Source organism: Heterodontus francisci, chromosome 7, assembly GCF_036365525.1.
Source record: "Heterodontus francisci isolate sHetFra1 chromosome 7, sHetFra1.hap1, whole genome shotgun sequence".
Taxonomy (NCBI): Eukaryota; Metazoa; Chordata; class Chondrichthyes; order Heterodontiformes; family Heterodontidae; genus Heterodontus; species Heterodontus francisci.
Window position 1 is genome coordinate 105,121,877 of NC_090377.1, and position 16,657 is coordinate 105,138,533.

The 16,657-nt window shown below is 40.5% G+C and overlaps 1 protein-coding gene across 1 annotated transcript in view; it reads left to right on the forward strand.

The window, feature by feature from the left end:
* Positions 1–16,657, forward strand: part of map2 (microtubule-associated protein 2) — a 409,127-nt gene that overhangs the window by 313,295 nt on the left and 79,175 nt on the right. Inside the window, exons 7-8 of the mRNA XM_068035858.1 lie at positions 567–674; positions 14,410–14,484. Of these exons, the coding sequence (XP_067891959.1) occupies positions 567–674; positions 14,410–14,484 (183 nt within the window). The remainder of the gene's footprint in view (positions 1–566; positions 675–14,409; positions 14,485–16,657) is intronic.

The following is a 16,657-nucleotide window of genomic DNA, read 5'->3' on the forward strand; positions in this document are numbered from 1 at the left end:
GCCATTATAAAATAGTGAATCTTCTGACTAGCCATAAAGAATATCACAGATATATGCTTAAGTGTCAAAACTACAAAAAGAAAACCCATTGAATGTTGATTGATACCTGGCATCTTCCCAAGGGCAGAAGCAACAATTATTCTCTAATTATTCCTGTTTAACCTATTTCCCTACATCAAGTACCTGAACGATAACATGAAAGGGATAGGAGAGATTAAACGCAACTCCATCGTAGCAACTGAGCATCATGCCATCTTAGTAACTAAACACCACAACTGTGGACTAATGCACAACATAATGGGAGAGCAGATAATTCACTAAAATAAGTGGAATAATATTGTTTTCCACAATCTGTTATTTCCTGTACAGTAGGACATTTAAGTTTCAAACTAAACCTGTATTGTTTCGAGCCATAAAACATCTTACTTTGTTGATCACAATATGTTTACTTTGACTTAGCTGTTTTACTTTCCTTTTTATTTATTCATTTTTATTTTGGAGTGTAAGTGTCAAAAACAAATTTGATCACATTCAGAAACTGACTGATCCTCCTCATATTTTTTCAGCAGAAGAGATCTCTGCCAGGATTGTACAAGAGGTCACGGCTGAGGCAGTGGCAGTGCTCAAAGGAGAACAAGTCAAAGATACTGTACCAAGAGAGCAGCCTTCTGCAGGTATAGAAGCCATAACCTTGACAGTCTTGTTTATAATAATAGTGATGTTGACTTGTTGGGAATGCCACTTGACTACTTCTCCTGTACTTTAAAACTGATAACCATTTCACCAATGCGTAGACTATCTATTATCCAGCGGGATTAGATGACGTTATTTTGTTACTTTTAATTTGATCTGGTCCAGATTGATGAGGTTGAAATTTACCCTGGCAGCTATAAAGGCACTGCACAAGATAAGTTTGGAGCAGTTTAATTAATCGGAGAAGACAGGAAGAGGGTTGAGGGAATAACATCTGCAGCACATGCCTACATAAAGAATGCAACAAATTTGAGAAATAAATATGTAAAATTCACAGACAAATGAAAAATGATGCCTGGATGCTCAGATCTCAGTGTATATAAACTGAAAACTAGCATCCTTGATTTTTCTTCATTCCACATTTTCCACATGATCCACATGATCTCGGAGTCAAGTCCATTTCCTGTTGGTTCCTTAGGACCATGTTTTCGGCATGCAAAAATCAAAAGCATAATTACCATCTGTACCGGTGCTAGCACATAGCCTGCTGTTAAAGGCAGCCGTCACTTTGTTGCTTCTAGCATCATTCACTTAAACTCTCGGTCCTGGCTGCAAAATGTAATGAATATAGTTAGATTGCTGCCTTTTAAAGTAAATTCTACATAGAGTATCCTTTTGAGCATGGCTTCTAACAAGAGAGAAGAAAGTATCTCTTATCTGTTTCCATAAGCTGTTGAGCTCAATATAATGCTTCCTTGCTCAGATACCAGTGAGAAGACAGACTGTCCCAAGGCAGAAGGATCACTAGCCAGTCCTTCCCTGCTTGTTTAAGTGATAGACCTCCATTTATACGAACATACGAATTAGGAACAGGAGTAGGCCACTCAACCCCTCGAGCCTACTCCATCATTCAATAGGTTCATGGCTGAACTGATTGCTCCACATTTCCACCTACCCCGGATAACTTTCCCCCCCCTTGCTTATCAAGAATCGATATACCTCTGCCTTAAAAATGTTCAAAGACTCTGCTTCCACTGCCTTTTGAGGAAGAGAATTCCAAAGACTCACGACCCTCAGAGAAAAAATGTCTCCTCATCTCTGTCTTAAATGGGCGGCCCCTTATTTTTAAACAGTGACCCCTAGTTCTAGATTCTCACACAAGGGAAAATGTCCTTTCCACATCCACCCTGTCAAGACCCCTCAGGATCTTATATATTTCAATCAAGTTGCCTCTTACTCTTCTAAATTGCAGTGGATAAAAGCCTAGCCTGTCCAATCTTTTCTCGTAAGACAGCCCAGCCATTTCAGGTATTAGTCTAACAAACTTCCTCTATACTATCTCCAATGCATTTACATCCTTCCTTAAATAAGGAGATCAGTACTGTACACAATACTCCAGATGTGGTCTCACCAATGTTCTGTATAGCTGAAGCATAACCGTCCTACTTTTGTATTCAATTCCCCTCATGATAAACGATAACATTCTATTAGCTTTCCTAATTATGTGCTGTACCTGCATACTAACCTTTTGTGATTCATGCACTAGGACATCCAGATCCCTCTGCATCTCAGAGCTCTGCAATCTCTCACCATTTAAATAATATGCTTCGTTTTTATTCTTCCTGCCAAAGTGGACAATTTCACACTGTCCCACATTATAATCCATTTGTCAGGTCTTTGCCCACTCACTTAACCTATCTATATCCCTTTGTAGCCCCCTTATGTCCTCTTCACAAGATATTTTCCCACATATCTTTGTGTCATCAGCAAATTTAGCAACCGTAACTTCAGTCCCTTCACCTAAGTCATTTGTATAAATTGTAAAAAGTTGAGGCCCTAGCACTGATCCCTATGGCACACCACTTGTTGCATCTTGCCAACCAGAAAATGACCCATTTATGGTTACTCTCTGTTTCCTGCTAGTTAACCAATCTTCTGTCCATGCCAATATGTTACCCCCTACACCATGAGCTTTTATTTTCTGCAATAACCTTTGATAGGCACCTTATCAAATGTTTTCTGGAAATCTAAATCTGCAATACATCCACTGGTTCCCCTTTATCGACAGCACATGTAACTTCCTCAAAGGACTCGAATAAATTGGTTAAACATGATTTCCCTTTCACAAAACCATGTGGCCTCTGCCTGATTACCTTGAATTTTCTAAATTCTAAATATGGCCCTGCCATAACACCTTTAATAATAGCTTCTAATATTTTCCCTAAGACAGATGTTAAGCTAACTGGCCTGTGGTTTCCTCCTTTCTGTCTCCCTCCCTTTTTAAATAAATGAGTTACATTCTCTATTTTCCAATCTAAAGGAACCTTCCCCGAATCTAGGGAATTTTGGAAAACTAAAACTAACACATCAACTATCTCACCTGCCACTTCTTTTAACATTTAAATTCTTTTAAATTTATATTACTCATTTAATTTTCTTTGAGACAAGAAATTGTTCCATCATTTTATCAGTTGCCCTATCAGTCTGAATTGTCGTACCAATTTCATTGTATGAATGCCCACAGAGCTCTGGCATTTTATTGTTAAACATGCAGAGCAGAATCACAATTTTCAATAGCACCATAGGACACAAAGTAAACCAGTGACTAAACAGGATAGCATTTTACATTATAAAACCAGAAAATGCTGTAAATACTCACCAGGTCTGGCAGCATCTGTGGAGAGAAAAACATAATAAACTTATCAGGTCGATGATCTCTCATCAGGTATTTCCAGCATTTTCCATTTTTATTTCAGATTTCCAGCATCTGCAGTATTTTGCTTTTGTATTAGCATTTTGAATTGTTCCTCTGTTGCAGTTAGGGAAACCTGTGAGTAGGTTAAAAGTCATTTGACCTGTCCCATGGCTTTTTCTTGGACATCTTTCTATCAGTTTGATAATATGTGCAAGGCTACCATGTGTAAAAACCTGCACAATTTTACTCAAGATTACTCGTTGGACCTTTCAACTGTATAAGGTAATATATTTGGTAGTCTCTCTCCTCCTCAGTTTGGTATGCTCATATGATGTAGAGAATGTGGGATAAAGGGGTAAGATAAATAATTCATTCTTCAAACAAAAGTATTCTATGATCGCACTAATCCATCACCACAGGTTCTGCTTTGTAGTTGGGGAAATATCAATCAGTTAGTTGCTGCAGAACAAGCTGTTATCCAGGCATGGTCTTTATAAGAGCAACAGTAACTTGCATTTGTATAGCACCTTTTTAAGGAGCATCTTAAAGGAGGAAAGAGAGTTAACGAGGCAAAGACGTTTAGGGAGGGAATTCCAGAACTTGGGGCTAGAGAGCTGACAGGACAGTCACAAGTGATGGAGAGATGAAAATTGTTTATGTACAAAAGGCCAGAATTGGAGAAGCGCTGAGATCTCAGAGGACTGTAGGGCTGGAGGCAGTTACAGAGATCAACAGAGGCCAAACCAAGAAGGGATTTGAAAACCAGATTGAGATTTTTTAAATCGAAGTATTGGAGGACCCAGAGCCAGTGTAGGTCAATGAGCACAGGGATGATGGGTGAATGGGACATGGTGTGAGTTAGGATATGGGCAGCAGAGATTTGGGTGAGCTCATGTTTATGGGCAGGAGGTTGCGGGTAGGAGATGGGAGGCCAGCCTGGAGACCATTGGAATAGTCAAGCTTAGAGGTAACAATGGAGTGGATGAGGATTTGAGCAGCTGTTGAGCTGAGATGGGGCAGTGACTTGAACCTGCCGATCATATTATCAGAATCGGTTCAGATGAGTTGAATATTTTCCATAACGAGCATGTGTTTCTCGGGAACAAACTGGAACATGGCCAAACCTCTAGTGTATAGAGAATACTTTTGTGTAAAGAATGAAGAAGACTTTATGAGCTGGTTAATCTATTTATCTGACACTGTCCAGTTTGATTTAAGGAGGACATCTGCATTGGAATGTTATTAAAATTGTAGCTCTTAAGATAGTATCAAAAGGATTTCTTTTTATCTTTAAAAAAAATACAGTTCCAGCAATGTGGCCTATAACAAGTGTTTGGTAGATTTAATCTATCAATGTGGTCCAATAATGCAGTGATTATGTAATGACTAAATCTAAAATTAAATGTCATTTTAATGGCTCAATTTTTGAGTGGTTTTCACATGTACTATGAAAGAAATTAAAAGCAAAATTGATATGTCATAGAACCACTCACGTGTATATAATTTTGTTTTAAATCTTTAGGTACCTCTATTGTATCATTCACAGCTAGCAAAATGATACTGAAAGTGCAGCTACAGAATTCAAAGCGAGGAGACAAATAGTTGTAAAATATAACCTCTTAAAGAGCTTGGAACCAATGACATAGGAATGAAGAGGGTTGAGGCCCTGTAGGCAGAATTTAAGGAGCTAGGGAGAAAGTTAAAAGGCAAAACCTCAAAGACATAGTACCCTCCGGATTGCTTCCAGTGCCACATGCCAATGTGAGTACAAATAGAAGAATGTAGCAGGTTAATGCATGGCTAGGGACATGGAGCAGGAAGGAGCGCTTCAGATTCCTGGGACATTGGGACCAGTTCTAAGGTGGGAGAATACTGTTTCAGATGAACGGGCTGCACCTGACCTGAGCTGGGACCTATATCCTTGCAGTCAGATGAACTAATGCTGAGGGGGGGCAGTTTAAACTAATACATCAGGGGGTTGGGCACTAAGATGTAATGTTAAGAAGTAGAAACAAGTTGCACCAAGCCTTAGGAGAGACAGTTAGAATTGGAAATAGTACAGAATTAGTTGGGACAATAGAGAAGACACAGGTCTAAGTTAGGTTTGGAGTGCATGTGTATAAATGCACAAAATAAGGTTAATGAGCTGCAGGGTCAAATATTCCATGTGGGAACATGATGGCTGGAGTACGATAACTGAGACCTGCCTCAAAAAAAGGAAAGAGTTGGATATTTAATATTCCTGGGTACAAGATATTCAGTAAAGATAGGGAATGACAAAAAAACGGAGGGATAGCAGTTCTGATTAAGGAAAATATTTTAGTGTTGGAAAATAAGAATGTCCTTGAGGGATTGGACAGAATCTATTTGGTTTAAGTTAAGAAACAACAAAGCAGCTATTACGCTATTTGGTGTATTTTATAGGTCTTCGGCGTGTGACCCACATGGCAGACTACCATCTTTTGAGCTCACTGCCGAGATTGACGGCAGGCTCTTAAAATCCAGCCCAGTAATTCAGAAGAAAATTAACTGCCATGTGGACAAGTATGAACTAACAAAGGAGAGCCAGCACAGATTTGTTAAGGGAAAATTGTGTGACTGGCAACTGAGTTTTTTGATGAGGTAACTGAGAGGGTGGATGAGGACAATGCAATTAATGTTATGTATGTGGACTTTAAAAAGTTTTTTTTTAATTCTTTCATGAGATGGGGGCATCGCTGGCAAAACCAGCATTTTTTGTCCTTGAGAAGGTGGTGGTGATCTGCCTTCTTGAACCGCTGCATTCCATGTGGTATAGGTACACCTACAGTGCTGTTAAGGAGGGAATTCCAGGATTTTGACCCTGTGACAGTGAAGGAATGGCGATATAGTTCCAAGTCAGGATGCTGTGTGACTTGGAGGGGAACTTGTAGGTGGTCGTGTTCCCATGTGCCTGCTGCCCTTGTCTTTCAAGGTTGTAGAGGTCGCAGGTTTGGAAGGTGCTGTTGAAGGAGCTTTGGTGAGCTGCTGCAGTGTATCTTGTAGATAGTACACAGTTACGACCTCAGTGAGACCCTAAAAGTTAAAATACAATATATGAACCCCCCCCCCCCCCCCCCAGACCAATTTAAAGAACTACACAAGATTTCACGTCTTAAGACTTTTATTATAACAACTAAATGATATCCCTGTTAACTACATAGCACATTGTAAGTAGCTGATACCCCAAATTGCAAAGAAAATGTATTTTCTTATTAAAATACTTTGAAACCTCACACCACACTTATACCTTACACAGTCCTTTTTAATTGCAAAATCTTTGCAGTTAAAAGTCCCTAACTCCTCCCAGTTACAGTGGGTTGGATTTCCCAGACCGTTTCAAAATCAATGTCCTCTTCACTCACTTCTCTGAGCACTTTCGGCCTGGATGTCTGTAAATAAGGCAATTCCTGGTGATCCTGTTGGTCTTTTACTTCTCTGCAAACTTCAACTTTCAAAACAAGTTCCAGTCTTCACAGTCTTTCACTGCCTCAGGCTTCCAAGAGCAGGTGTTCCCGCTCTCTCTCTCTCTCTGTCTCGGTTGCCACTGCTGGTTGTCTTCCCTACAGCCTGCTATGAGGCTGCAACCATTGTGTTCCTTTCTTACAGCCCACCTGCCTTCTGAAAATCTGTTAAATTTTATTTGAACTCTAAAGTCAATAGCTTATTGCCCTGTTCCAATATGCAAAATCCAGAAGTCTGGTTTCACAGAGCCACCTAGACCTTCCATTGTTCCCAGTTTCCTGGTACATTTGCATCTTCAGAATCACTGACTCCTTGTTTACAACCCAAATGTCTAGGAGGGTGAAACCCACTGTTCTTCAGGTGTTACACCTGCAGTCTCTTTTTTTTCAAAGAAAATTATTTGATTTTTGTTCTCTGTGTCCTGGTAACCAAGATTTCTGTCTTGTCCTTTCGCACAGTGGACGTGAAGACACCTGACTTTCCGGACTCCATCTTGTAATGAGTTCTTTATGTTGTCTGATGTGTTACAATCAGGTGAGAAAGAGGTCTAAGGTTCCCTCTCAGCCTTCACCTGGTCTTACTGTAACAGGGTTTTATTTTTAAACACACTCTTTTTAGCTCCCCCCTTGGTGAATCCTCGTTCACTGCTTTCCAATTATAAGGCAAAGAAACGAGCACAAACAGGCTTTCTTAGGTTTCAGGAAGAAAGGTGAAATTTTATTAAACTTAAACTCTGATGTGGTTGAAGCCTACGGATACACGACGCGTCCACGCTAGCATGCATATGCGATACACACGGTCAGATAGAGACAGAAAAGAGCAGAAGCTATAAAGTGGAAAGGTTTGAGGCGATATCTGAAAAGTTGTTACTACGGTTCTTCGAGCTCACTGTAGAATCCTTTTGTAGGTAGATCTTGCTTTTCATTGGGGCCCAGTATTCTTCTTAAACCTTGTTCACTGTAGGAGACTTTTCTCTCTTGGGGTTCATGTGTCTTCAGTGGGTTTCAGTTCCGTGAGAAAGAGATGGAGGCAGACAGAAGGTCTTCTTCAGTCCAGGAGCAAAGAGCTTTCTCCCAGTTCAAACACTGTCTCTACAATTTAAAACTCCCCAAGTTGGCCAGCAGGGTAGTCACGTGACTGGTATAATGACTTTTGGCTTTGTGTATTGGGTGGGTCAGGGAATGGCCCTTTGTCTACAAATACTGTCTGTTAATATGCAAAAATATCTTTCCAGCCAGGGCTTGGCAATCCCTTGTATCAGGCCTTCTCTTCTTCCCAGCAACAATTTGAAATTTAATGTCCATGTGGCAAAATTAATATGCCTCATTCTTGGCAGTTGGAGGCCTGTAAGACAGATGCAACATAAATGAGATGCGTGGAGTCCAGTTTGCTGAAGATCTCTAACAGGTTTATTAACAGCTAAACTAGGATGTACAGTACAGAGCAAACTATTTACAGAAGCTTCATCTAGGTGTTCAGTTACAATGTGAATCTGGCTTGTAGTCACATGACTACATCCTGGTACATAGGTCATTAGCATACCCAGATCTTAAAGGGACGTCACTCTTAAGGTGATCACACAACACATCCTAAACTTTTAAAAATCACAGTTTTTAAGACATAATCATGTTACAAAGTCCAGTATCCATAACATACACAGTGCTGCTGCTTTGCGCCGGTGGTAGCGGGAGTGAATGTTTAAGGTGGTCAATGGGGTGCTAATCAAGCTTTGTCTTGGTGTTGAGCCTTTTAAGTGTTTTTGTACTCATCCAGGCAAGTGGAGAGTGTCCCATCACAATCCTGACTTGTGCCTTGTAGATGGTGGACAGGCTGTGGGGTATCAGGAGGTGAGCTACTCACTCAGAATTCCCAGCCTCTGATCTGCTCTTGTAGCCATAGTATTTGTGGCTGGTCCAGTTAAGTGCCTGGTCATTGGTAACCTTAAGATGTTGATGGTGTTTGTTAAAGTACCATATATTTGACTTGTTAACAAAATTGAAGCCCATTGGATGAAAGATGCAGTACCAGCATGGATTGTCTAAGGGAAGAAAAACAGAGAGCTTTGCTAAATGGCTGTTTCGACGAGAGAGAGGTATACAGTGGTGTTCATATGAACAGATGAATTAGGAGCAGGAGTAGGCCACTCGGCCCTTCGAGCCTGCTCCGCCATTCAATAAGTTCGTGGCTGAACTGATTACTCCACATTTCCACCGACCCCTGATAACCTTCCACCTCTGCCTTAAAAATATTCAAAGACTCTGCTTCCACTGCCTCTTGAAGAAGAGAATTCCAAAGACTCACGACCCTCTGAGAGAAGAAATTGCTCCTCATCTCTGTTTTCAGTGGGCGACCCCTTATTTTTAAACAGTGACCCCTAGTTCTAAATTCTCCCACAAGGGGAAACATCCTTTCCACATCCACCCTGTCAAGACCCCTCAGGATCTTATACGCTTCAATCAAGTTGCCTCTTACACTTCCAAATTCCAGCAGAGACAAGCCTAGCCTGTCCAATCTTTCCTCATAAGGCAGCCCGCCCATTTCACGTATTAGTCTAGTAAACCTTCTCTGTACTGCCTCCAATGCATTTACATCCTTCCTTAAAAAAGATCAGTACTGTACACAGTACTCCAGATGTGGTCTCACCAATGCCCTGTATAGCTAAAGCATAACCTCCCTACTTTTGTATTCAATTCACCTCATGATAAACGATAACATTCTATTAGCTTTCCTAATTACGTGCTGTGCCTGCATACTATCCTTTTGCGATTCTTGCACTAGGACATCCAGATCCCTCTGCATCTCAGAGCTCTGCAATCTCTCACCATTTAGAAAATATGCTTTTTTTTTATTCTTCCTGCCAAAGTGGATAATCTTACACTTTCCCACATTATACTCCATTTGCCAGGTCTTTTCCCATTCATTTACCCTATCTATATCCCTTTGCAGCCCCCTTATGTCCTCTTCACAAGTTACTTTCCTACCTCCCTTTGTGTCATCAGCAAATTTAGCAACCACACCTTCGGTCCCTTCATCTAAGTCATTTATATGAATTGTAAAAAGTTGAGGCCCCAGCACAGATCCTTGTGGCACACCACTCATTACATCTTGCCAACCAGAAAATTACCCATGAAATGCCTGCTCTCTGTTTCCTGTTAGCTAAAATCTTCTATCCATGCCAATATGTTACCCCTTAAGCCATGAGCATTTATTTACTGCAATAACCTTTGCTTAACACCCTAGGATGAAGTCCATTAGAACTCAGGGACTTGACAGCCCGCAGCTCCAACGATTTGTTCAGGACCACTTCCCTGGTGATTGTAATATTCTTGAGTTCCTCCCTCCCTTCCATTTCCTGACTTACAGCTAATACTGGGATGTTACTTGTATCCTCAATAGTGAAGACCAATGCAAAATATATGTTCAATTCATCTGCCATCTCCTTATTATCCATTATGAATTCCCCAGACTCACTTTTTATAGGACCAACGGTCACTGTTAACTCTTTTTAATATCTATAGAAACTCTTACTAGTTGTCTTTATATTTCTAGCTAACTTTCTCTTGTACACTAATTTTACTTTCCTTATCAATCTTTTAGTTATTCTTTGCTGTTTTTTATATTCTGTCTAATCTTCTGACCTACCTCCCATCTTTGTGCAATTATAAGCTTTTTCTTTAAGTTTGATACTATCTTTAACTCTTTTAGTTAACCATGAATGGCGGGTCCCACTCTTGGAATTTTTCTTTCTTGTTGAAATGTATCTATTCTGTGTATTCTGAAATATCCCCTTAAATGTCTGCCACTGCATCGCTATTGACCTATCCCTTAACCTGATTTGCCAGTTCACTTTAGCTAGCTCTGTTTTCATGCCCTCATAATTGCCCTTATTTAAGTTCAAGTTTTATTTATTTTTTATTTAGAGATACAGCACTGAAACAGGCCCTTCAGCCCACCGAGTCTGTGCCAACCATCAATCACCCATTTATACTAATCCTACACTAATTCCATATTCCTACCACATCCCCACCTGTCCCTATCACCTACCTATACCAGGGGCAATTTATAATGGCCAATTTACCTATCAACCTGCAAGTCTTTGGCATGTGGGAGGAAACCGGAGCACCCGGAGAAAACCCACGCAAACACAGGGAGAACTTGCAAACTCCACACAGGCAGTACCCAGAATTGAACCCAGGTTGCTGGAGCTGTGAGGCTGCGGTGCTAACCACTGTGCCGCCCTAAGTTCCTAGGTTTCAGCACACTGCTATTTTTTAGATAGGATCTTCCTCACTATTTACTATCAGATTTCAAGAAGGCATGGACAAGCTGGTGGAATAGGTGGAGACATTCCAGATGAAATTCAGCATAGAAAAATGTCATGTGGTGCATATTGGTATGAAGAGTGAGGAGAGACATTGCATGCTAGGTGATACAATTTTAAAATGTGTACAGGAAGAGAGAGATCTGGCGGGGCAGGGGGGGAGGTGGTTGTGCACAAATCTTTGAAGGTGGCAAGATAGGTTAACAAAGCAGTTAATAAGGTATATGGGATCCTGGGCTCTATAAATAGAGGTATAGAGTACATAAGCCAGAAAGTTATGCTAACTCTATATAAAACATTAATTCTGCCCCAGAGTATTGTATCCAATTTTGGTCTCCACACTTCAGGAAGGACATGATGGCTTTGGAGAGCGCACATATGAGATTTACTGTAGTGGTTCCAGGGGTGAGGATAGACTGGAGAAGTGAGGCTGTTCTCCTTAGAGCAGAGAAGATGAAGTGAAAATTTGATCAACGTGTTTAAAATCATGAAAGGTTTATACAGCGTAAGTATAGCAAAACCTTGCAGTGGCTGAAAATTCAATAACCAGAGGGCACAGATTTAAGGTGATTGCAAAAGAATCAAAGGTGGCACGAGGAACTATGTTTTTATGAAATGAGTGGTTAGGATTTTGAATGCACTGATAGGCTGGTGCACATGAATTCATTGGTAGCCTTCGAAATAGAATAGGATAAATACTTGAAGGAGAAAAAATGGTGAGGATTATGGGGAAGAGCCTGTCCCGGGGTGGGTGGCAGGGGGGAGGCGCGGGCGGTGGGTGGGGGACAGTGACAGTGGGGATGGTGGCAAGACCAACAGGATTGCTCTTCAAAAGAGTTGGCACAGCTTCATTGGGATGAATGCCCTCCTCCTGTGCAGTACTACACTATGATTCTATCTGATCCTTCCTGTCTTTCGTATACTTCTAAATATCTCTTGCTTGTTATGTATGTAACAATGAAATGTTATGATCATAATGAAATATGATCTTCAATCAATTTTGCTGTTGAACTTGGCATATTTCTTTTGCTAATTATTGCTATGTATGCCTTCAATATACCTATGCTCCTCAAAGATCTACAAATTTAAAACGGTGCTTAAAAATCTGGTCTGTTTATCAATTACCAAAAACCATAAAATGGGCAATGTGGTGTTCATGCTTGATTTGGACCACATATTTTGTTTGAAGGGAACATTTCAGATGCTTCTGATGATCATTGCTTACCCTGAACATAATAAAATATAGTAATCGTAATATTCTTACAGTAAAATAAGCTATTGAAAAACGGGCAATGTGTGAGAGAGAGAGAGAGAGAGTCAAGACAATAGGCCTGTATCATTAGCTAGTGGTGTCTTCCAATGTACATTCAGAAACTACCAGCTAATGATGGTGGAAACATTCAACACCCACTAAATCACTGGTTCGATGGTGTGAATTTGCCATCTGCATTCATATTATAAATGGGATGGCAGATTAAGCATTTATGATTTGGTATTTAACTTAATTGTTGAAACTGGTAATGATGTGGTTTTTTTAATAACGAGTTTGACTCCTATTCATATCAGAGCTCATGCCAAATAAATCTGGAGTGATAATATCCATTAAAAAATGTTCTCTCGTACAAGCTGATTTAAGTATGATACTGAAGGAAACCACCCAGTGCTTGCGGAGTTGCAACCCATTGAGACTTCAGGAGAAAAGAGGAAGATAGCAATTACATTAGTTCTTTGTTGAATTAAATGTTCAATTCATTGTAAACTCAAATGGGGGAAACTTAGTATTGCATAGAAGTGACAATGTTTCTGTCTTATGTAACATTACCTCTCCCTCTCCCATCCTTCATTTTGATTGCCAGACCTCCATTATTGGCATCACAGCCTTCTCTGTTACTTTCTTTTGAACCAAAATATAAGGATTGATTTTAAGGGTAATATATATATATATATGTATTTGGGCATAAAATATGTATACTAATGAAAAAACTTTATATTTGAACTTCTTAAAGGGTGAATTATTCATTAGAGATTCGGAGAACTGAGGTGGGGGGGAGGTGATCTTATTGAAACGTACAAGATTCTGAGGGGACTTGAAAGGATAGATGTTGAGAAGATATTTCCACTAGTAGGGGAATCTTGAACTAGGGGACATAGTTACAGAATAAGGGGACGCTCAATTAAAACTGAGATGCAAAGGAATTTCTTCTCTGTGAGGGTAGTGAATGTTTGGAATTCTCTACCCAAGAGAGTTGTGGAGGCCAAATCATTGAAAGTATTTAAAGAGGAGGTAGATAGATTTTTGAAATATCAAGGAGTTGAGGACTATGAGGAGCTAGCATGAAAGAGGAGTTGAGGTCTGGGGCAGATCAGTCATGACCTTATTAAATGACGGGGCAGGCTTGAGGGGCCGAATGGCCTACTCCTGCTCCTATTTCTTATATTAAGTTTACAGCAAACTTTAATGGCCTCTGTTGAGGCTATTTTGAAATGCCTTATCAGTTTTTGGCAATTGTATTAATCAGGACAGCTAAGTGAAATTACCGCCTTTTGATTTTGCCCATTAAAGGCCATTATAGTGATGTAGGAGGAATAACTCCAAGCTGTGCATTGCACTGCTTAAAATCTTTTCATGATAAAAGTACCTAGATTCTGTACACAATGGAATATTCTGCTGTGTCTGTTCACAGACAAAATATTATCATACCCCATGCACAACCCTCCCCCCACCCCCCCAACTGCATCCTAGCCAGCTATTTGCTGATGGCCTTTATTATTTTCATTCGTTCACAGTGGTGGTATTGCCCATTTCAGACATCACTAGGAAAACAATTAAATATTATGGTAGTAAACAGATGAGCAGAGTAGCAAGGTTTACCAATTTTAATCCCATCCTGCCTGCAAATAGCAATATACCGGCCATGAATGATTCCCTACTACCTTATTTCATAAAATAGAAACACAAAATGCTGGAAATAGGTCAGACTGCATCTGTGGAGAGAAAAACAGTTAATGTTTCAGGTTGATGGCCTCTCATCAGAACATTTATTTCAGATTTCCAACATCTGCAGTATTTTGCTTTTCGAACACACTTCATGCTGGATTTGAGAAAGCTCGCTCGGTTTTTGATGAGTTTTGTCACATAGAAAAAAAAATTGAAGTTCAAATTATTGTTTGTTTCCTATTAAACTGCTGTATCTTGTTTTCTTTTTTTAAAAATCAGTTGAAGACTCAGTCAACTTGCCACCTTCCCCACCACCATCTCCAGCATCCGAACACTTTCGGGCCGCAGAGAGAGGTAAGAACACAGCGTGGTTATAACTCTGCACACAGAAATTAATAATTCCTCTTGACTATATATATATAAATGTTGCTGTATTTAGGCATGAGTGCATATAAATTGTTGATTAGAAGGAATTCTAATCCAATTTTAAAATAAAATATGTATGTGCTTGTTTAACTGTACTGAATTGTTCAATGCTTCCTTGTTTTCACTGAAGCATTTGGATGATTTGTGAGGATTGAACATATTGGTGGTGTTTGAACTGCATCAGTGGATGAAACTGGCCATGCAGTAATTATACAACAACAGTGTCTGGGATGTGCAAGGCAAAATGATAATATTTGAGTTCTGACACTTACTTTCAAAACTGCCCTGAGCAATTGAGTGTTTTTTTTTAAATTTATGATCTGGAAATCTTCCTTTGCATTGAGAATCAATAAAACCAGCTGTTTCTGATTTTTGGATTCGTCTGCAATGCTGTTAAATCTGTTCACTGTTCAAAACAGAAGGGCAACAATTATAAAGTTCTGTGGCAATTTGTACTTCTGATGTGCAAATAAACAGGAGTTTGAATTCTGTAACAAAAACAGAAAAAGGCTGGAAACAATCAGCAGGTCAATCAGCTTTCATGGAGAGAAGAGGCAAGTTAATGTTTCATTTGTAGATCTTTAACATTGACATCCATGTTCTTATAATCTGAACCTTAGATCAAAATGTCAATATTCACATGCAATTTTTAAGTTTAATTACAGCCCACATTCTAGTGGCCAGGTTTTGCTGTAAATCATGTAATAGCAACACAAAATTATGCTAGAAAATAAAGTATTTATTGGTAAACAACAGAAGTAAACAGTGCTACTGGAAAATAATGCATTGCATTTTAGAATCACAGAATGGTTACAGCACATTTGCAGGCCATTTGGCCCTTCATGCCTGTGCCGGCTCTCTGCAAGAGCAACTCAGCTAGTCCTACTCTCCTGCCCTTTTCCTGTAGCCCTGTAATTTTTTTCACTTCAGAGAATTATCCAATTCCCTTTTGAAAGCCACAATTTAATCTGCCTCCACCACACTTTCAGGCAGTGCATTCCAGATTTTAACCACTTGCTGCGTAAAAAGATGTCACTTTTGGTTCTTTTGACATTCACCTTATATCGTTGTCCTCTGGTTCTCTTTATCTGCTCTGTCTGGATCCTTCATGATTTTGAACACGTTTGTCAAGTCTTCCCTCAATCTTCTCTTTAAGGACAAAAGCCCCAGCTTTTCCAATTTATCCATATGACTGAAGCCCCTTGTCCTTGGAAGTCTCATAAATCTTTTCTGCACCCTCTCCAATGTCTTCATATCCAATTCCTAAAGACTGGTGCCCAGAAGTGGAAATAATACTCCAGTTGAGGCCGAACCAGTCTTTTATAAATGTTCGCCATAACGTTTTTGTTTTTGTACTCGATGGGCAGGATTTTCACAGCCCCTAGGAGGCTATGGGGGTTGTGGGATAATATCGAGGAGCCGCATCTGGACAGCTTCACAACGCAGTCCCACCGTCAGGGAAATTTCCCAGCGGTGGGGCCAGATGTGGAGTGGCTGCCCGCTGAATGGAGGTGAGCAGTTAATTTAAATAGTTAAGGACCCTATTAGGGTCGATTCTTTTGGTCCTCTGGCATTATACTCTTGGAAGAGAAGCGCCCCCTTCCCCCCCCCCACTGTTGCCCTGGGGAGGCCACCAGCTTCATGTGACTGTCTTGGGAGGGGGTACTATTGGAGCTGAAGACTTCATACCCCAAAGGGGGGGCTGCGGGCAGGGATAGCTGTTCATTGTGGCCCCAATGGGCCATGAGAAGGAGCCTGCCTGCTTGGCCCATCTGATTTTTAATCTTTTGCTTACCTCTTGATCCCTGAGCTGCCTCAGCAGCATGCAACTCTCCCATTGGGGCTGTTGAGACTTCAGAGTTGCTGGCCCTCGCATTGGGCCGACAGCATCAGGAGCTCTTGCGCCGTCCTTAATTGGACTGTAAGCCCGGAGATGGTCAATTCGGAGGCTGCCTCCGGTAAAATTGCTGAGCCAGTCCAGCTGCCAGCAAGTGCGGGTTTGGGACTCCATTTCGTCCCGACAATGGGGCCCTAAAGCCTGCAATAAAATCCTCTATTTATATAGCCCAGGATCCCGTATCCCTTATTAACCACTTTCTAA